The sequence below is a fragment of the Benincasa hispida genome, chromosome 8 (genome assembly GCF_027475165.1).
Source record: "Benincasa hispida cultivar pf3 chromosome 8, pf3_genome.v1.1, whole genome shotgun sequence".
Lineage (NCBI taxonomy): Eukaryota > Viridiplantae > Streptophyta > Magnoliopsida > Cucurbitales > Cucurbitaceae > Benincasa > Benincasa hispida.
This window is the reverse complement of record NC_143485.1, coordinates 62,683,098-62,705,728: the sequence shown is the minus strand read 5'-3', so window position 1 is coordinate 62,705,728 and position 22,631 is coordinate 62,683,098. Positions and strand designations below refer to the sequence as shown.

General features: G+C 32.0%; 2 protein-coding genes across 2 annotated transcripts; both read right to left on the bottom strand.

The window, feature by feature from the left end:
* Nucleotides 1–6,733: 6,733 nt before the first annotated feature.
* On the bottom strand, nt 6,734–8,110 carry LOC120083443 (uncharacterized). Its single transcript, XM_039039206.2, has 2 exons — nt 7,877–8,110; nt 6,734–7,081 (listed from the first exon to the last, which is right to left on the bottom strand). The coding sequence occupies exons 1-2, from the start codon at nt 8,033–8,035 to the stop codon at nt 6,887–6,889; spliced, it is 354 nt and encodes a 117-aa protein (XP_038895134.1). The 5' UTR covers nt 8,036–8,110; the 3' UTR covers nt 6,734–6,886.
* A 7,419-nt stretch (nt 8,111–15,529) lies between these two features.
* Nucleotides 15,530–18,113, bottom strand: LOC120083158 (Galactose oxidase/kelch repeat superfamily protein). The gene has a single exon (XM_039038759.2). It carries the CDS (start codon nt 16,989–16,991, stop codon nt 15,774–15,776), a length of 1,218 nt encoding a protein of 405 aa, XP_038894687.1. The 5' UTR covers nt 16,992–18,113; the 3' UTR covers nt 15,530–15,773.
* Nucleotides 18,114–22,631: the final 4,518 nt, after the last annotated feature.

The following is a 22,631-nucleotide window of genomic DNA, read 5'->3' as shown; positions in this document are numbered from 1 at the left end:
GATGGGAAGGTCCAAACCTTCAAGCCTCGACTTGTGGCAAAGGGTTATACCCAGGTAGAAGGAGTAACCTATTAGGAGACTTTCTCGCCTGTTGCCATGTTAAAGTCGATCCGCATCCTCCTGTCCATTGTAACTTATTATAACTATGAGATCGGGCAAATGGACGTCACGATGGCCTTTCTCAATAGCAATCTTGAGAAGACCATTTATATGGTGTAACTCGAGGGATTCATAGCTCAAGGTTAAGAGAAAAAGGTTTGCAAGCTGAATCGGTCCATTTATGGGCTGAAATAGGCGTCTTGATCTTGGAACATACGGTTTGATACTGCGATCAAGTCATATGGTTTTGAACAAAACGTTGATGAACCTTGTGTCTATAAGAAGATCATCAACGCTTCAGTAGTCTTCTTAGTGTTGTATATAGACGATATACTACTCATTGGAAATGATGTAGGTCTACTGACTGCAATTAAGAACTGACTAGCGACTCAATTCCAAATGAAAGATTTGAGAGAGGCTCAGTTTATTCTAGATATATAGATCTTTCGGAATTGTAAGAACAAAGTGCTAGTACTGTATCAAGCATCGTATATTGATAAGATGTTGCTCAAGTACTCGATGCAGAATTCCAAGAGGGGCCTACTTCTATTTAGGCATGGAGTCACTTTGTCTAAGGACAAGTGTCCTAAGACGCCTTAAGAAGTTAAGAAGATGAGACAGGTCCCATATGCGTCTGCCATTGGTAGTTTGATGCGATGCTCTATACTCGTCTAGACATCTACTACACTGTGGACATAGTCATTAGGTATCAGTCTAACCCAAGCCAGGGTCACTAGACTACAGTGAAAAACATCCTCAAGTATCTTCGAAAAACGAGGGACTATATGCTCGTGTATGGATCTAAGGATTTGATCCTTACTAGATACATGGATTCTGACTTTCAGACTGATAAGGACTCTCGCAAGTCCACATCAGGGTCAATCTTTACTCTTAATGGATGAGTTGTAGTGTGGCGAAGCACTAAGCAGGGATGCATCACTGAATGCACTATGGAGGCAGAGTACGTTGCGGCTTCCAAAGCTGCTAAGAAGGCCTTTTGGCTCATAAAGTTCTTGACAAAACTGGAAGTTGTTCCAAATATGTCTAGGCCCATTACCCTATATTGTGATAATAGTGGGGTAGTGGCGAACTCCAAGGAGCCTAGGAGTCACAGGTGTGGCAAACACATAGAGCAGAAATATCATCTAATCCATGAGATAATGCATCGAGGGGACGTGATCATCACGAAGATCGCTTCGGAGCAAAATGTTGCTGACCTATTTACGAAGGATCTCACGGCTACAGTGTTTGAGAATCACCTACGAAGCATGGGTCTACAGGATCGCCCGCGGCTGGACTAGAGCAAGTGGAATATTTTCTTGTACTGGGCTTTTATGCCCTAGTTTATTGTTTTGTACTAGTTTTATGTACACCCCACTCCACTTTAGGAAAATTGGGAGATTGTTGGGATTGATGCCCTAAAGTCTCGTGTTCTATAGTTTGTAAACTATTTGTGCGAACGCTTGTGTTGTATAATATATGATATTTACTTAACATCTTGTTTTTGCTCACTTGTATATTTTATTTGTTTTACCACAAACCAATAAACATAAAATCCTTAGTTATCTGTATGTAACTTAAGCATGTATGTGGTGACATACAAGTGGATCATGTCTTGAGTGATAACCAAAATGGTCTGTAGAAAACTTCAATCATTTCAATTTAGTTGAACGAGGAAAATGAGAGGTAATATCTATCCTTAAAATATATATGGATATAGGAAGGAAACCTTATCCTGTTAATGCTACGGATGCAACCCGCTTTGTGGAATGGTCACAAGTGTTGTGACTTGTCACAGATGGTCTGATCCTGATCATTTGTGTAGGGGACATGCGAGCGGGGGCATCCTATACAAAGAGTTTGTATAAAACCTAACCATGAAGTGTTCGTCTCGTTATATAACACCGTTCATGACAGAGATTTCACTTCACTAGGATGACCATAGGTAACATGACCTCAATCCTGTGTGAGTTGGGAACTCCTGCTATTGAAGGTGGTCCTTTGATTTGTATGGGTGCGAGTGGCCAAGTCGCCGATTCAAACCTACCATTTTGGAGATTAGTCTGATTTAGGAGTTGGGAACTCAGCTACCCAAAATGGAATTCACTCCTTCTCCGAGGCAAGGGCGAGTAGATAGATAGCCCCCTTAAGGGCTGATTCCAAGCTTGAACGATGTGGTGCCATACACCTTCTCGTGGTCTGAGAAGTGTTCACACATAGTTGGACTATGTTATATTATTCATTAGATGAATCAGTGGTACTTAAGGAGTGAGGTGTAACTACAGGAGAAAAACGATAAATTGGCCCAACTATACTTACAAGCATCTGTCAAGGGCCATCGTACTCATGATTGGTATATCCGATGGACACAGAAATATATCTGTGATAAGAAGAGTTCAGCTATTGGTCTTTAATGGAATGCCTGGTAGTTAACGGATGGTGGACCTCGTGGCTAAAGAGTTTAATCAGCTATTCATGTTTCGTTGGAGCTTCGAGCCACAGGTCCATTAGGTCCCCTGGGTAGCTTGGATAAAGTCGAGAATCAGTGTTTGGGTCAGTTTGAAATGTTCAAATTGACAAGAGGGAGTTTGATTATATATGATATAATTGGACTAGTTAATTATATGTGATATAATTGACTAAATGTATGAGATACATTAATTATGGAGGAAATTAGATATAAATATGATTTATATCAAGTGGAGGAGAAAATACTTTAGTAGATATATGATATCAAACTATAGGGTAAGAATATCATATGATTATATTCATTAATTATTAAATTGGTGATTTATGAGAAATTGGTTGTTTTATACTCCTCAATCGTGCGTTAGTGGGAGCAGCCGCATTCGGTTATGGTAATCGATGAATAAAATGAAAATTGTTTTCATTTGGCACAAGGTTCAAAAATTCGCAATCAGTGTGAAAATGTAAACGATCACCTAGTTTGAAAGCCTATACGATAGTTACTCATCCGTCTAAAGGGTCGCACGACTTTCATTAAACGATCACTTAGCTTTCTAAATGATTGCATAGCGTACCGCATTTTCTAAACGATCGTTTACTTTTTATTAAACGATCGCTTAGTAAAACCTACACGATCATGTGGCTTCATCTAAACGATAAGCACCCTTGCTATACAATAGCTCTTTCTCTCCCATTTGCGTATCATCTATACGATCTGTCTTTTCTCCTACCTCTACCAAATTTACCAAAGACCACACTTTGGATTCTCACTCCGAGAATACCAAGGGCTCCAATTGGTGGTGTCGCCCCAACTAGTGCTTTTTCGAGTTGTTGTCATTCGTGTACACGATCGTGTTGCTACAGCCGACTGGTTAGCTGGGCGATAGAGTTCACGTAGAGGTTCTTCCACTGCTTCTGAGTTCGACGTTTGAAGAGAGTCTTCAACTAGTATGAGAACTATTTCCCTTGTGTTTTATTGTTCGAAGCATTTGCATAATTATCTGTTAGAATGTATGTGTTGTATTTCGGTCACGATGAAATCGGAAAGATCCGAATGTACTCATGGATGTTCTTCGTTAAGAGTTCCAATAACACTTTTGGATAGAACGCAGTCCAAAATATAAGTTGCAGTCTATACTGTATAACTCCAAAACAAATTAGGTAAGGAAACATAACTCATCATAGACCGAACCATATCCAACAGGATTCAATTTTTCCTTTTTGATACATCATTCTGCTGAGGTGTACCAGGTGTCGAGAGTTGGGATACAATTCCATGCTCTATCAAATAATCTTAAAATTTCAGATCCATATACTTTCCACTTCGATCCGATCAAAATGTTTTAATTGTTTTATTTAATGCATTTTCAACTTCTGCCTTGTACTCCTTGAAGTTTTCAAGGGCTTCAAGCTTATGTTGCATTAAATAAACAGACCCATATCTAGAATAATCGTCAATAAAAGTGATGAAATATTTAAACCCTTCTTTTGCCTTAACATTCATCAAACCACATAGGTATGAATGTACAAATTCTAAGGGTTCTTTGGCCCTATGGCCTTTTCCAGTAAAAAGATCTTTTAGTCATTTTGTCTTCAAGGCATGATTTACCTACGGGTAAAGAATTTTCTTCTTACTCGCTTAGATGTCCATTCTTAACCAGTCTCTCAATCCTATTGAGATTTATGTGATCTAATCTTAAGTGCCAAAGATGGGTATTTTCTTTTGAAGAAATTTTATGTATTTGATTCTTAGTTACCGCGGTTTTAAACAGTTCAATACCATGATTCACATTCAAGGCATGATATTATTGATATTTATTCAATAGAATTTGTTAATTGAGTCTGTAAACTACACTAGTAATAACTAAATCCAATAAACTAAGATCCATGGCTATTACATGAATGCTTGGACTTTATATAGAGACATAAAGATGGATCAAGTTCGAGTAAATATCCAAAATGGTCTATAGTATATGAATAAGGTTGTGTACCTTAATCTGGTAACACTATTGGATACAACCAATTTTGTATCTAGTACAAACGATGTGATCCTAAATTGTTCATGTGGAGACATACAAGTGGGAAAATCCTATGCAAATAGTTTGTATAAGACCTGGACCAAGAAATAAGTCACTCTTACTTTATAACGCTGTTTATTGTTTAAGATTGATTATTTCAAATTGATGACCTAGGTATGTTGTTGATCAAAGGTAGAATTCATTAAAGGTATGTTATTGAGAAACCGTCTACTTAAATTTCTGTTTAAGCATGCTTCTAGAACTCAAATTAAAAGTAATTAGAGTGCTTATTGATTCTATTTGCTTCCGTTATGTGTTATCTTATCCTATCAGTTAGCATCAGAGCATGATTTAAGCACTCAATTAGCGTTAATTTGAGTTTTAGTGGGTGTTTTTCATAAGTTGTATGAAAATAATCAACTGATATGGTTTTTCTGAGTTTTGGCATTGTTTTTTCTTTAATTATATTGTAATTATATAATAGGCTCTTGATTGATGGGTCTTAATGTGTGATTAAGTGTCTGTAATTCGATTGGAGTCATTAGAGTTGCAATTAGGATGTAATTGAAAAAACAAGTGAAGAAGGTCGAGTAGCAGGAACTAGATTTTTAGCCACTGCCCAATACTTGATGGTACTTGATGCTCATACTCGATGGTATTTTGTGAAATATTCGATGCACGATGCCATACACGATAGTACTCGATGCTCATACTCGATGGTATTTTATGAATTACTTGATGCATGATACCATACTCGATGGTATTCGATGCATTATGCCATACTCGATGGTACTCGATGAGCAACTCGATGGTATTTAGTGAAATACATCTATCTTCCCACTTACATGATTCTACTAGACTTATCTTTGCTCCAAGTCAAGTCCCACGACTCTACTCTACTTCTTCTCTAAGCCAAGATTCCAATGTTTGCATCTCATGATTCCATCATCTCAATTTGTAGGGGAATAGAATGGGCCTCAAATGGGTGAGTCATGGTGCCTTGTAAACACAAGGTTGTGATCTTCTATTATGAGTTGACATTGCTAATGAAGCCAAGGTTTTGAACATATTGTTGAGGTAAATTGAGAGGCACCGATCTCACTTTTGTCATCCTATGTGTGTCACGCTATAAAATTGACATTGGGCATATTTTTACCCATAGTTTTTTTTTTGGGGGGCAAAATATACTTTTAATCCCCCAAGATTTGAAACTAGTGTCTATTTGATTCCTAAAATTTTAAAATCAAGGCTTTAGTCCCAAAATTTGAAAAATAATCCCTAACTTTGATTATTAGCTTACCTAATAGATTGTTGACATGGTTAACTTACTAATTAGATTGGAATGACATACCAATCTTGAGGTGAAGTGGCATTTTTTTTGGGTGAAAATCTGAATTTGAAACGTTTAGAATGGTTATATAATATGCGATTGAATTAGACTCCTATTGATAATTTTTTTCTCTCTTAGTCCATTAGGTTGTTAGGGTTATAGAAGATTATTAAGATAATCTCATACGAAGGTCTAGTCCTCAACTTTGGCTTATGTACCATATTACCTTATCTTGAGATAAAAGGAAAAATAGTATATATATTTCTAATTTATAAATTTAGTCATAACCTTTGAACTTTATATAGGTTTGATCTCTAGTCTTTTAAATGTGTTTAAAAGAATTTCATTCTTTCAATTTTACGTTCAATGAGAACTTAAAAGTATCTAATAAATTTTTAAACTTTCAATTTTGTGTTTAATAGATCATTGGCCAATTCGATAGTATTTTTTTAAAAAAAAACCACTATCTACTAAATACAAAATTGAACATCGTATTACACATATTTAAAACTTTAGAAACTAAAATTGGAAGTTTATATAAATCTATAAATTTAAACCAAATGCAAGTGTGTTACACTCTCCAATCATTTGAGATCAAATTAATTTTTTTTTCTTTTTAATATTATAACTGTGGAGTGAGAGATTAAAACTTCGACATCTAAGGACAAGCACAATTCTATACCACCGAACCAAATTCACTTTTGACGAGGTAAAATTAATTTATACAATAGAAATTGTTGGGCAAATTAATGAACGCTATTTTAATTATATAGTTTTAGTGGAAGAATATCAACATCCTAATCAAAGAAAAGTCTATATATAATTGAGAAATGTGAGTAATATTATATTGGAAATTTGAGAAAGCTCGAAGTATGTACAATACAATCCAATCAAACACAAACTCAGCTCCTAACTAAAAAGAAAAATGACAAAATTAAAGGGAAGAAAAGAAGGATGATTAAAAGTTGAAAAGTTAGTGGGTGTAGGGTGAAAGTGTTTGAGTTCGATGCTTTCTCTTTTGTAAAAACCTCTGCAATGATCTCCTCATGGAGGGGCTGGCCCCGCTCTTCATCGATATTTGTTCCGTCGTCGGTAAACTGATCCGACGTGTCGTCGATCTTCTCTCAGCCTCCATTTGTCTCGTCGCTCGTACTATTATCGCTCTCGCCTGCAATAACACAACAACATACAATATAAATAATTGATTAAAGGTATATATCGTACTCCATAATCTAAGCTTTTGAATTCAATAATAATTAATCCAAGAGAATATTTGAATGCATTATCTTTTTCACTAATCCCATCCAAAAAAAAAAAATTTAAAAAAGGTAAAAATATTCAAAAAAAAGAATTTGCCACGTGGTAAATTGTAGTTGGATTGCAAAAAGATGAGTGCAATCCTGATAATTAATTAGTCGTTGCACTTGGATTCTTCCTTTATTAAATCATTGATTGACCAAAAAACATAAACAAATGGATGAAGATAAATTTAATATTATATCAATACTTTAACACTCTATTGCGTATGGACTGGAAAATTTGTAGAAGAACCAACAAGTGAAAATCAATAATAATTGGGGAAGAAATGACATTAAGCTCATGTTTTTGAATCGTAATCCATCTATGCTATAATTTGAAAAAATGGGTTTTATCCGATTACGTTTGTTGTCCTTTACTGTTTGATAATCATAATCATAATAAATTGTAAGGCCTACATTCAAATTTATAATATTTGAAAATTACGTAAGATCTATTACCTTTACTATTCATAATCTCATTGTAATTGCACCAACAATTTTGATTACGGTTTGATATACATGGCTTAAATAGAATATTGAAAGTATTACGTTTTGCTTTGATACCATGTAAATTCACTGATTGATCAAGAAAAATTAAGCTTTTGAGTTAAGTAGTGATTTAACACTATTGTCCAAGAGAAAAGAAATTGAAAGAGAAATGTTACCTGAAGCTCGGTGAGATCGAGTATGGGGACTTCAGTAGGAGAGAGATGGTTGTGTTGTGAAGTTGAAGTTGAATTGGTGGCGGTGACGGCGATGGTGGAGGGAGAGGAAGAAGGAGGAGAGAGACAAAGTTCCAAGTTGCAGTTGAGGAAGGGCTCCATTGGAGAGGGAGAAATGGTAATGAAGAAGAAGAAGAAGAAGAAGAAGATAGAATGTTAAGTTTAGAAGGAAAGGAAGAAAGAATAGAAATATATAGTTATATAAAAGTTATTGATTGAGTAAGGCGTGTTTATTTGTGAGGCAAATGGGAGATGGCAACTGGCAAACGGGAGATCAGATTAATAAAAATCACGAGGAACACGCGCGTGGGCCCCAGCTTTCCGCTTCATAACGCGCCACAGTCGGCAACATCCCCTCATTCTACTATTTATTCATCAAACCACACTAAATCAAATATCTTTTTGTCTCATACTCTTAACTTTAATTCAACTTTAATTTATAACGTTTGCTTAATTTCATTTAGTTTTTTTATTTTAAACTGTTATAATTTTATAATTGAACTGAGTTTTTTTTTCTAACTCTCCGTTCGATTTGGTGGAGTCGCCGAATAGTAGTTGCAGTAGGACATCGAAAATGAAAAGTGGAAAGGACAAAGCAAAGTTGAAGTCGGCGAGGGCATTATATTCAAGGACGACATAAGAAGCTGGTTGTGCTTTACAATGTTGGCCTATTGGCATTTGAACCTACCTTTAGTCTTTGAAAGTAGGGCGGAGAAGGAGGGCAAGAGCATTTACAGACGACAAGAAGAAAACGATTGTTGTTGCCCATAAGTTCTTTACAATTTTCTCTCTCTTCTAAGTGTCGCAACCACTCCCCTTTCCAACATAAAGGGGGCTTAATTAAGAAGATCTATTTAATTACAAAATTGTGACAACTTTTTTATTTGTGTAAATGCCCTTCAAATTAAAATACTTAAAATAACTGATCATTTTCAACCGTGTATCAATAATATACCAAGTATATCAGGTGTCTATAAATAGTCTATTAAGTGCGTATCAAGTGTATGTTATTAGTTAAGTGTATCAAGTGTATATCATTAGTGTTTCAAACATGTATCAAGTGTATATTAGGTGTATAAGATGTATTCAAACTTTTTTGATATTTCATGGACTAGGCTTGTTTTTTACATTTTTCTAAAAATAATAAGTCTGGGTTATGAGTCTAATTATTAAAACTTAATTTATCAAATCTGCAAAAAGCCTAAAAATAAATATATTCTACGTATATTTTTCAAAAAAAAAAAAAAAAGATAAATATATTTAAAGTTTATGAAACTATTTGATAAAATATTAACAATTGAAAGACCTATTGAAATTTTTTTAAATTAAAGGCTTTGCAAAATTCGTCTTTAAAGTATAATGGTATTTGTAATTATACCCCAAATTTTTAATTGTAAAAATTGAGCTCTTAAACTTAGGTCTTAAACTTATATAAGTATTAAAATTTGACCCGCAAACTTATCTAATTATAGAAATCATAACAATTATATAAGTTTTAAAGGTTTAATTTTTATCATTTCGAAGTTAAATTTTACGATTATTGTAAGTACGAGGGAATAATTTTAATACTCATGTAAATTTAAAGGTACAATACTTGTAATTAAAAATTTGATTATGTAATTACAGCTACTATTATATTTGAAGGTAGATTTTTTTTTAATTTATGCTTAATTAAATTTAATTTAAATTGAAATGGTATTAATGTGGGACTCCGGCGGGGTCGACGCTAGTGATTGATGTGTATATTTGTGGAATATAATTTAGAAATAATAATAATGAACCACGAAATAAACACGCATTCACCACTTCATTTCCATCCTTTTACTTTCCTTCTTTATTTGTCTTTTCCGAATTAAATACTACTTTCATCTTTATGTTTTAATTTTTATTTATTTTTAAATCTCTATACTTTTAACCCTATTTCATTTTAATCTCTATACTTAAAAAAATATTTGTTTTAGTCATTGTACTTTTAACTTTGGTTCATTTTAATCCTTGAACTTATAAAAATGTCACAATTTCTATAATTTAAAATGAAAATGAATGGACCAAAATGACAACTTTTTAAAAATTTAAAGATCAAAATGATCTAAAGTCAAAAAATATAAGAATTAAAACGAACAATTTTAGAATATAGAACTAAATTGAATCAAAGTTGAAGATGGAAGTGAAACCATGAAAGCAGGGTTTGAAAGTGTGTATTTAAAAATTTCATCTGGGTTTTTATCCCTTTTTTCTTTTCCTTATAGATTTTTCCATAATTAAGTCTATTCAACAATTTCAAACTTATTGATTTCGATAACATCTGACATGATGCAAAATCAAGTATGATTAATTTAAAAGATTGACTATTGAATTAATCTTTCCGCGCATGGAATTATATATTTCATTCACAAATTTTCAAATGAAATTTTCTAAGATGAAAAAAATTAATCTAGATACATATCATAATTATATATATATCGAGAAAACATAATTATAAAACTTTATATAAAAAATTGTTATAAGTTTCCAAAAGCCAAATTCTTGGAAAATTTGGTATTTTTCATTTTTCTTCATTACAAGAATTTGTTTAACAAATAAAAGAAATAACGATGTTAACTATAAAGCATCTCAGTTCTAAATTTGTATGATAAAGGAGAAAACATAGGTATCTGCCAAAAAAAATGTTTCAAATATGATGTGGGATCCACATATAACCATATTTCGCTTTTAATATGTAAATGAGTATCTCATTTTTCTTATTATACCTAAAATCCAATTCATAAAACGTTCTTTTATACCATTTTTATAACAAAATTTGAATATCTAACCCTTTTTTTTAATTAATTTTAATAATGATAAATCAATATATTTTTATTTTATATATAGGTATATATATTAGTTAATACTTTTAATTAACTAAATTATAGAAATCATGTTTTAACCTAATTATTAATCAAGTAATCTACATATATAGGGAAAAAAAAAAGAAAAAGGAAAGAGGAAAAATAATTTTTTAAAAAAAAAAGAGAGAAAAAATAATTAATTTACACGTGAAGCAAATTATACCAAAGAGATAGGCCAGCCGAGTGGATGAATTCAGTTTTCATATTACTATTGATTTGGTGGGCACAAAATAGAAATAGAAAAAAAAATTAACAGAAAAAAAAAAGAAAAAGGAAAATCAATCAAGCCATTGGCCCTTTATGGGTTGCCTCCATGTGATCAATGCCAAAATTTCATATCCAACCAAAATTAGGGCTGCCCCACCTAATTTTCTCCATCCTTCAATTAAAATTAAACTCTTTTTCTAAAAAAAAAAATACTGCAAAAATAAGGTAGGATGTTCACAGTTCGATTCGGTTTGAGATTCAAAATGAATCGAATCGTGAATTTTAAAAAGTCTATTTTTTGAAATCGAATCAAGTAGAGAACCCTTCATGTTTTAGTTATTTATTTTTAATTTTTATGCTTTTTCATATTTTTTAAATTATAAGTGATTCGGTTCGGTTCGGTTTTGCAGTTTTTTTATCTTTTTAATTTTTATGCTTTTTCATTTTTTTAAATTATATATATTATTTTTTAATATATTTATAAAAAAGCGATTCGGTTCGGTTTCAAATTGGTTTTCAAATTTGAATGAACCAAACTGCAATAATTCGGTTTGAAAATATATCAACCGAATCGAACCACATTAATTCAGTTTCGGTTCGGTTCAGGTTTGGTTTCAATTACCACCCCTAGCTCAAGTATAATGATAGTTACAATTATACCCACAAACTTTCAATTGTAAAAATTGATCCCTTAAACTTATTCAAGTGTTAAAATTTGACCCTCAACCTTAGAATGGTTATAGAAATTGAACCCTCAAATGATAAAAATCGAACTCTTCAAACTTATACAATTGTTACAATTCCACAACTATGTAAGTTTGAGGGTTTAATTTTATCAAATTTTTACAATTGAAAATTTGAGGATATTATTGTAACTACTACCATACTTAAACGGTGATTTTTGCAATTTGTCAAAAAAAAAAAACTATAAAAAACTAACACATATTCATTGAATATTTTGTACATGCTATAGTAGAACCCGTTACAATGTGAAATACATGAATAATGAATATGGTCAAGAGAGACAGACAAGAAGGTATATAGTTTACATCTGATATAAAGTTTGATTATTTCATGAAGAAGCTAAGGGAGGCCCATCCACACCAATGGAGAACATGTTTAAGCATGTTTCATGTGAAAAAAATATATATATTTTTTTTAAGTTTAGTAATCTAATATTTATTAATGGAACTAATGTCTCTATTGATGATCTATTAAGTCAATTGAGCATAGATCGGGTAATTGGCATTCATATACTTATTCATTTCAGATTGTAGGTTCTAATCTCTATAGGTCATTTTGTTCTATTAGTAATTAATTCTCGAACGTGTATAGATTTTTTCAAATGTTCGTTTTACAAAATGGACAATTAAAATAAATGCTTGGACGATTCTTAAAAGAAAATTTTACTAAAAGACTAAATTGATTAATTTATGAAAGTTTAGATGTTTATGATATAATTATGAGTTGCACACGAGGCAATAGTACAAACTCTATGCTAGTTGAGTTATGCTCATGTTGACACACACGAGGTTTCTCCAAACAGAATGTAATGGAGGATGTAAATGGACACAACTACAAAAGTTTGGGATTTAAATTGATATAATTTTTAAAGTTTAGGGGTATAAATTGATATTTTTCCTAAAAATTAAAAAAAAAAATTATGTGTTTGCAATATATAGTAATTTAATATTTAAAAAGTATTAAGTTTCTTCTTTTTTTTTTCATTTTTTTGGGGGTGGAAATATATATATATATATATATATATTCCAAATTAAGGGATTCAAATTCAATCATAAATTTTAATTCCAATAAGTCCGATTAATTCCTTTCTATTAACCAAGTTCATTTTTTTAAAATTAGTCAATAAAAAGTGAAAATCTTAATTTTAATTTCTATATATAAAAATAGAGTTTAATGAGTTTAATTCATTGCCTGTAATTCAAATATTTATATAAAGTAGTATATAATTTAGTTTTATGTCATTTTTTAGAAAAAAAATATCTTTTAGGCCTCAAGATTTTTTTTTATCTAGTTTCTATTTGGTTCCTAGATTTCAAAATATTACACTTTTAGTCATAAATTTTGAATTTGGTTTCAATCTATACCTATAATTAGATTTAATTAATCTATATTTCCATCTTAAAAATTGATATTTCTCTTTTAGAAAGATAAAAGATAAAATGCAAAAATATATTTAGAAAAATATATTTAGAAAATGGTAAATTGAAAACACATATATTTAAAGAATGGTAAACTGAAAACATTCAATCATGTTATTTTAATTATTTTTTTCCCTAATTGGTGTTTGTTTAGTTGATGCAAAAAGAATAAATGAGTGGAAAACGCTAAATTAGAACAACTTGTTTCTAAAAAATGATTGGAATAAAAAGAAAGGGAGAAAATGGAGAGAATTTTTTTTCCTCTATAGCCACTTTTTTGTTATATAAAGTATAGATAGATTTCTCCTAAATTATAGGGTACAAAGCTGTTTTTTCGAGTATAACTAGGTTCGATAATTTTTCTTCTCATTTTTGTAATTAAGCTTCGATATTTTACTATTTTAGTATTAGTTCTTGAAAGTTTTTTTACATCATTTGAATTTGGGATTGTTTTCAAATATAGAAAAATAAATTAAAATATTTACAAGTATAACAAAATATCACAATTTATTTGTGATAGATTGCGATAAACTGGAATAAATAATAGTCTATCACGATCTATCACAGACAGACAGTGATATTTTGTTAATAATTGTAAATATTTTTGTCATTTAAAATAATTTTTCTTGAATTTGTTGCTAAGTTTAGATAATATCTATATATAATTATGGACATTGATTAAATATATATTATTCCTTGAATTTGAACTATATATCCATTATGCATTTTTTTTTTCAAAGGACATCCATAATGTTTAATTTAGTTTTCAAGGAGAAAACTTTATATAAACAATCTTAGTGATGCAGATTTGTCAAAGAAGGCGATATAAAGAAATGATTGGAAGCAATCATACATAAAATTAAAGAAAAGAAAATGTTCAACATTTAGGTCAAAAATAGCCAATAAAGCACTTAAGTTTTGTTTTAATATATATATAATGTTTAAATATGTTTCAGAAGCTCATTAAAAAAAAGCTTTAAAAGCAGTTTGAAATCACTGATGAAACTTCATTAATGCCGAAAACCCATCAACCGAATGATTTAATTGGCTCAACTTTTGATAGAAATATAATAGTATTTGATCCTTTGAAAAGAACAACTCAACCAACAATATTCAATTGATTTGGTAGTTTGACAGCATAACTTCACTGTGGCCTCAATAAAATCTTTCTACATCATCCCATAAATCTTTTCAAAAACCAACAAACAAACTCGAATGATGCATATTTGTGGACTACCCATTTCACATTATCAAATAGCTTTTGTCGCTAACTTGACTATAACTCTATTGGTCCAGAAATATACACCTTGGGCCAAGAGAGTAGAAGTTCAAGTCCAAAAAAAAAAAAAAAAAAAAAAAAAAAAAAAGTGATAACAGTAAACTTATGAGTCAAAATATATCAACAAAAAGGAATTTTAGTGTATTGAGGTTTGAATCAGTTCCAAAATGAAATGAGAATGTCCAATTTGTAAGGGACCAAAAAAAAAGTCAGAGAAAAGGGAAAGGACATTTTCCCACTTTGCAAATCTTCCATTTCCACTATCAAACCAGACTGTCAAGATAAACTTTTCATACCAAAGTCTTCTCATCCTTATCACAATGAATCATGGATTCATGATTCTCAAAGAATTTGGTTCTTTCTCAATGGGGTGTTTTGAAGGAAAAAGACCAAAAAACCACCTTCAAATCTTCATTACCCATTTCAGAACCGTAAAGGCTCAGAAAGCACTTATGAAGGAAGCAGTGAGAAGAAGCAAGCAACTATTCAGCAGTGATTCACAAGGCAGGTTTCTCTTTGGACAATCTATATTCTAGGACACAGTCACATGATTCCAAGTTAAATGTCTTTTAGAAACGTACAAGATGGAAATTTCTAACTATTCTTGAGGCTCTATGAAATGAGCCAGATTTGAGGTTCTGGTTATAACCTAGCAAGAATGCTTTCATTATCTGAAATATGCAGCTTCGAAATATGGGTGTTAGGAACAAGAAAGATTTTAGACACCAATGACAAGAGAACGGATAACTTACTAGTCACATCTCATCACTCGACGAGACAGATTGATATTACAAATAGTACAGAAAGTCAAAAAGCAGCAATAAAAGATACACAAAAAGGTATAAGGAAAGTATATTTTAACAGATTCACTTTCAATATCTTAATCTAGGACTTTGAACTTGATGAGACATACTGGGTCAATTAGCAGATGTTCTGTGTAAGCTATTTAAGTTTCTTTCCTAAATGAAAATTTTGATCCTTAGATGCCTATACAGTGATAAAGTAGTAGCAGCTTTCTCTGGTTCAGGTAATCAGGAAACATTTTAAAAATAGACAAAGCTTTGTGCTAATTACTGAGAAACATATATAGAACTGCAATAATTTAAAGTTATGCATTATGCATCCGACTCATGATGAAAAAGAAAAAAAACGATTTACGGACTTATAGTCAGTACTCTGATACACGCCACTTTGAACAAACACCTTTCCACACATCTATAATCAGATCTATAGCTAATTCTCTTTGATTGTAACATATTCAAAATCATACAAGACATTGGGGGGGAGCCGAAAAAGGATGATACCTAAGCAAACAACACCTGAGAGCTTGAGGGTGTCAAATCAGAGAAGCATTCTGGTGCATCAACAACATGCCAACTTACATTAAAGCTCCACTTATTTTCGCTCATCCCCTTTTTGCTCAGCTGAGAGATACGGCCCACTGCTACATGTAGGTTCCTACCGACAACGTATATGGTCGAGTCACATGCATTCACAGCGAAAGGTTTGCATATCTGCTCTGGTAAAGGAGGCCCTTCGATAGCTTCCCAGGAATCAGAAGCTGCATCATAAACCTTAAGCTTCATTCTTTCAAGCTCTGAAACAACAAACAAGTGGCCATAAACCACTACACTTGAACCAGTCCAGCCTTCTCTCAAACCAATGGGCATAGTTTCCCAATGATTAGTTGTTGGATCATAAACTTGTCCCCTTGGAGCCACATAGAAAGGCCACAGCCAGCCTTCTGTCACTAAAAGCTTCCCATTGAGAACTGCAGCATCGTATGAAGCCATATTTGTTCCCATGCTTGCAATGGAGTTCCAACTCCCTTGGATAGGATCTAAAACCTCAGCTGAGTCGAGCTCGAAAAGATCAGTGCTATTCCCTCCAGCCACGTAAATTTTACCATCAATGACTCCACTAGCGAAAAACGACCTCGCTGTGATCATTTGATTCATCACAGTCCAACGATTTTTCTGCATCTCATACTTCAAGACCAAGTCGAGGGGACAGTCGACATCCGATACCATACCACCACAAACAAAGAGAGTGCCCTCATGAGGGATAGAGACACACCTAAAGCCGTGAGGACAAACCTTATCCTTGCAAGGCATGAGTGGGATACTATGCCAAGAGAAATGAGTAAGATCAAGAACCTGCCACTGAATCTTTCCAGTACATTTGTGGAAAGCAAATACAAAAAGCCAAGGTTCTTTGAAACCTAACTCTTTCCTCCTAGTGAAGAATCTCTCTTTACTACCCAATAGCTGATGCCATCTCTTGCAAACAACCCGACAAGCAGCGTGGCTGTGAACCGGTAACCTGAGAAGGCAGTTTAATGCAACATCATCTGGAAGACCTGGAATTAAGGGTTCCCCATAAAGAGATGATTCCAAGTCCGATGAAGGATTTAACAGATGAGACTTGATAATTGCTAACCTAAACTTTGGGGATAATGTCATTTGTGAATCACCCAACTTAAGCACAGGTGTTTGTTGGGATGACAATCGAACCCTCTGCATAACTATCTCTAACTAAACGCCAAGACTTCCCAAACAATCAAATCAACCAAGTGATTCCCTTAAGTCTTAAATCCCTTATTCACAGCAACAAATTTTATTTGATTTCTAGTGGGGTTATTCACTTTGAGGAATAAATCAGCTCTAAAATCCAGAGTCAAATAAATAAGCACCTAGTTCCTCACCTGATTATCCTCATAAGAAGATGTCCCTGTAAGTTACTACTGTAGACAACTCAACCTAGAAATTCATCTAAGCCCATGAGTCATGAAAATGAATACTCACTCTTTTGGTTCATCAACTGTCTTTTAACGTCTGCCTCTGCAGACATCACTTGAGACAGGCAACAAAAGTTTCACATCAAACGGCAGAAAACACAAACACCCAGTAAAAGTTACCTCAATAGGAGCCCAAATTGTAGCAATAACCCCCTTAAACAGCCAAGAACAAAACGATTCACGAATGCCCAGTTCATAAAAAGGATGAAAATCGAAAAATTGGGACAGAAAAATCCAAAATCCAGGATCCTTATCGTCTAACGTATGAGAAGAAAACAAACCCAGAAATCAGAAAGAAGAAAAAGAAGTAAAGGAAGGGAAATCAGATAGACAGAAAAGTACTTACAAGGAAAAGGGATTTAGAAGGAAATAGTCACAGAGATGGTGACTTTTTGATCAGATTTAGAACTCTGGAGTTGCAATTCCAATAGAGAAGAAAGAAGAATTGAAAAGCGGTGACCTGTAAATGTAACGTAATTCTATAAAATCCCCATTTATCCCTTGAAAAGCAAAGAGATTATTTTATTTTGTGGCAGACGTAGCTCCTCAAATCTCGATTACTATCGCACCCACGCGCAAGAAGAGGAAGTTGTACTCAAAATTTCACGAGAGAGACTGTAGCTACAAAACAAAGAGACGTGATCTGTACGCGTTCACTGAAAAAAGAAAAGGATAAAAAAGAAAGGATTTTGAAGATGTATAAATGGTGGATTAGAACATTAATAGAAGCTTAAACTCGAAGCTAAAAGAGCTAGCGCAATCTTAGGCAGGCCCAGAGAACATAAAGAAATTAGGCCGAAAGGAGCATCATTTTCATACATGTAAAGGACGCACCCGCAACCACAACTATTTCAAAATCTTGGCAAATGACAAAATCATATAAAATAAGAATGTTAGGAATATTTATAACTCATAATTAAACAACCAAGAGACTATGCTCCAAATCTAACCTCCTATTTACTAAAAAGGTTCATCAACATAAACATAAATTTAAAAATAGTATTTTTTTTCCAAGCTATTTAGACATTATAAATCATATGCAACCAATGAAAAATTATCGTGAAATCCCTTTGATCCTGTTATAAATTTAGAGAGTTTTTGGGCACTGGTCTATGTTATAGCAGGTTGTAAATTATTCTAGTTTGAATAAGAAATAATAAACAATGTAATAAAAAGTGAAAAAGAGAATATGTCTAATTTTCTAGTTGGAAATCCATAACATATTTATTCATCTCATCATCTCCTATTTCACCCCAATCATGGACATTTTGTGTTGATTAATATGGTTTGCATCTGCACGATATTACTAGGCAATGGAGTAAGTGATGGTGGTGACACATATTATCATATGTTGATTTGGAGGGGTATATAGGAAGAATGTTTTAGGGAATATGTGGCACTTCATTATATGGAAAAGATGTGATGTCATTTAAAATTTGTTGGCCTTTAGGCAGTTGGAAAGGAATATGGTTGAAAGCCAATTGGTGAATATGTAAAGGGTATAAAGTGGTTAAAACTTTGTAGGTATGCATCGTTTTTAAAAACAAATGCATAAAACTAAAGTAGACATCTTTATTATATAGTCGTTTGGGTTTATACTACTTATTCCATAAACACGACATATGTATTGAGGTAGTCGCTTAATGGTAGGTGAACAAAAGAACACTATTTAAATAGAAAATAAATTGTATAAACCAAAGAAATCAACTCAGATGTGTGGCTCCTACATCCCATAAGTTCCACATTTAACATAATTTTTAGAAAAATAGGATGGAGTCAAACAATCTAAGTTTTTTTTTTTCTTTTTTTCATATGACTTTTAGTAGAGTCTTTAGGATTGATGATCCACTAGCCCCACAAATGTATAAAATCTTATGCACTATCGGATATTATAACTCATCGCATTAGTGATGACCATGTTTATCGTAATAGTAACACAATGACCATCCATATCACAATCTTTAGTTTTTTTAGCAAAATCCAACAAACTATGAGAAAAATGGAAAAAACATAGTAAATTTTATAAGTATCATGTTATGGATGGTCATGTAACTATAATGCGATGGTTATCTCCACGATCCTCATTTTTCTCATTCAAAAATATAATAAACATTGAGTCATTTTTCTCATCCAAAAATATAACAAACAATGAGAAAAAAAGGGGAAAATATAAAGAAAAATAAAAATCGCAATAAAGATGGTTATCACGGCTATAAATAGACAAGGTCACAAGATATGTCATAAAATGTGTGACTAAAACAAAATATTAGATTTCATATATTTGTGGGTGGTGTGGGTCTATCATAAAAGGGTCTTTAAATGGATCATCTACAAAAAAAATTCTGGAAATTCATATATATTATATTTTGTCTTAAAATCATCTAAAGTAATCTAAAATGAAATGTTAATATCCTTCTAGGATCATGACGTTTTCAACTTCTTCACCAATCAATTTACTTCCTATTTTCAAGGGTTTCGAGCCCCATAGTATATTTTTGGAAATGTTCACAAAACGGGGGCGGGCCAGTACAGAGGGAGGATGTTTTCCTCCTTCCTGTTCCAACTCTTCATTTCATTCTCCATCCTCATGAAATTCATCCTTTGATTTTGTGAGATCTTGTTGTAATTGTAGGGATAAGTTCCTCGTGGAAAATTATCCCACGTTATATATATATATATATAAATAAGTCGATTAACTTAAATAAATTCAGTTGAAAAGTTTTAATTATGTAGTTAATTTTCCACTAATTTTTTTATTTGAAAGAATAATTTGACATGAAAAATTTTAATATATATAATCTAGATGTGAACTATATGATTCAAAGATATTCATTGTCCTTGTCATTAAACAATAAAACTTGAAATTTAAATATAATAATAAATTGAACAAGAAGCAAACCGAGTGAGGAGTGAATAAAGTCAGGCTGAAGGCGGAGAATTTTCGGCCCTTTGTTAGTTTATGGAGAATTGTTTCCTTCTCCTTCTCCCATTTTTCGCCTAAATAGAAAATCTCGGTCATATTTAAGATTAATTCCGGTAGAGTCCCATTCCTGTGGAAAAAATTTACAATCTCTATGTATATTGCTTCTTTTTCAGCTCAGGGTGCACCCAAGTTCCTTACCAACTTTTATTCTATTGTATCCACTCTTTGAATTTGGTCATACTCCACAAATTGCATTGATCTTCATAATATTGTTCTTTTGTATGTTCTTTTTTTTTAATTTGTAATTATATGTGTAATTATCAATATATATGCCTTTTTTTTAATCTCCAGGCTAAATCTGTACGAATTTTCGAAAAAAAAGTTGAGAATGAATTCAACTTGGTTGGGTTCAGATCCAAATAAGTTGGGCCGGCCCATATGATGGATTAGGATTTTAGTGGGATCATTTTGCAAGTGGGTTCGAGCCTTAAAAATGGTCCATGATCTTAATGATTCATGGCCCAATTTAATCCTTGGATCCACTTCAACAAAGTTTCCTAACATGTTTAGAATAGGGTTAACAAGAAAAAAAAAGAGAGAAAATTAGAGAAATTGTGGTAGATGGCCAAACAGAATGTCTAATTAGAAATATGATCATTAGGGGTAGAATAATTTAGACTACTCAACCCAAAATGTAAGGGTTGGATTTCGTTAGTTTTGTTCTTGGGTTAGGTTAAGTTGAATTTTTCAATTGTTAAAGTTTGATTTAGTTGTATTGATTAATTTTTTGAATTTTTAATATTATTCTTTTAAAATTGTTATGATATTTGTCTTTGTTTAAAGTTTACAATAAATATCACATATATTTAGCATCTTAATTTTATGAGATATTAATTATTAGTCATGTGTTCTATATAAATTTACATATTTTCATTAAAAAAAAAATTATAACCAGACAACCCAACCCAACCCAACCCGAATTTTAAGGATTGAGTTGGATTGGGTTGAAAACTTTATTTTGGTCATTTGGGTAGCCAATCAAACCAACCCGAAATTTCGGGTTGGTCCAAAAAATATCCTCAACCCAACCCATGTACACCCTAATGATCATTTTTTGAGTTGTATGATTTGTGAAAAAAAAAATTGATGTGTAGGGCATCTGTAGACGTAATTTTTCAATTCTCCTCCCATATACACGGTTCATGGATATTTTCCTCATTTTAGGAAAATCCAAAGTAATAGGTAAAAAATTCCATGATTTTAGGAAAACTCACGGTAATTTAAAAATTCTTTGGGGAGTTTTCCTTGGGAGTTGATTTTAAATATAATTACATTAAGACTATAGTGTGGTTTTCACCTACTTCTCGAGGATTTCGATTCACACGCTGTTTTAGATTTAGATGTGACTAAGGCATTAGATTGACGATGAACAACCTACTTGAAGTTTCTGATACCGTATAATCTTTAAAACCAAAAATTATGTACAACTTCTATCAAAAGGAAACAACATTAGTAGCTAGCGATATAGGACAATGTCCAATGGAGTAGTCAACATGGGCAACCCTAGCTCTTGTAATACATAGTAGAATAAGAGAAAAAGTTTTAAAATATATTACATCTTTAAAATATTTGCAAATATAGATGAGTTAACTAGTCAATTTTTGAATTTCTTTTTAATTTCCAATTTCGCCCTCCTTTGCCAGATTTTGCTTCTTTTGTTTTATTTTTTAATTTTATTCTTTCCTTTATTTTTTATTTTCTTTCATTTCCTTCTTTTTTATTTTCTTTTTTCTCTTTTTTTTTTTTAATTTTCTTTTCTTTCTTCGATTTTTGCTTATTCCTCTTCTTCTTTCTTCGGTTCTTGCTTATTCTTTTTTCTATTTTTAGTTTCCTTCCTTTCTCCGATTTTTTGTTTCTTCCCTTTCTTTTACTTTTTTTACTTTTTCTTTCATTTCTCTGATTTTTGCTTCCTTTTTTCTATTTAATTTTATTTCCTTTCTTCAGTATTTGCTTCTTCTCTTTCTTTTATTTTTAAAATTTTTCTTTCCTTTATTTGAATTTTTTCTTTTTCCCCTTTTTTTCACAAGAATTATGAGGCTGAGTTTCGTACCTAAAACTTGAAAGTACTCAATTATAAGTGACTTAACACTAACAAGCCGTGATTATTATAACAAATAACAAATATAAATAGCAAATGAAAGTCTATTTAGCCACTAATATTTTCTATCATTGATAACTTAATCTTTGATTATATTTTCATAGTTAATAGCCACTTATAGAAATCTACCATTGATAGTCATCTTAGTGAATTTAATTAATAAAGTTAAATCTCGAACTAAAATGTAAGTGGCTATTAACTATGAAAATATAATCAAACATGCATGTTATTAGTGATAGAAGCTAATACTAATAGCATGTTATCGATGATAGAAACTACCCGAT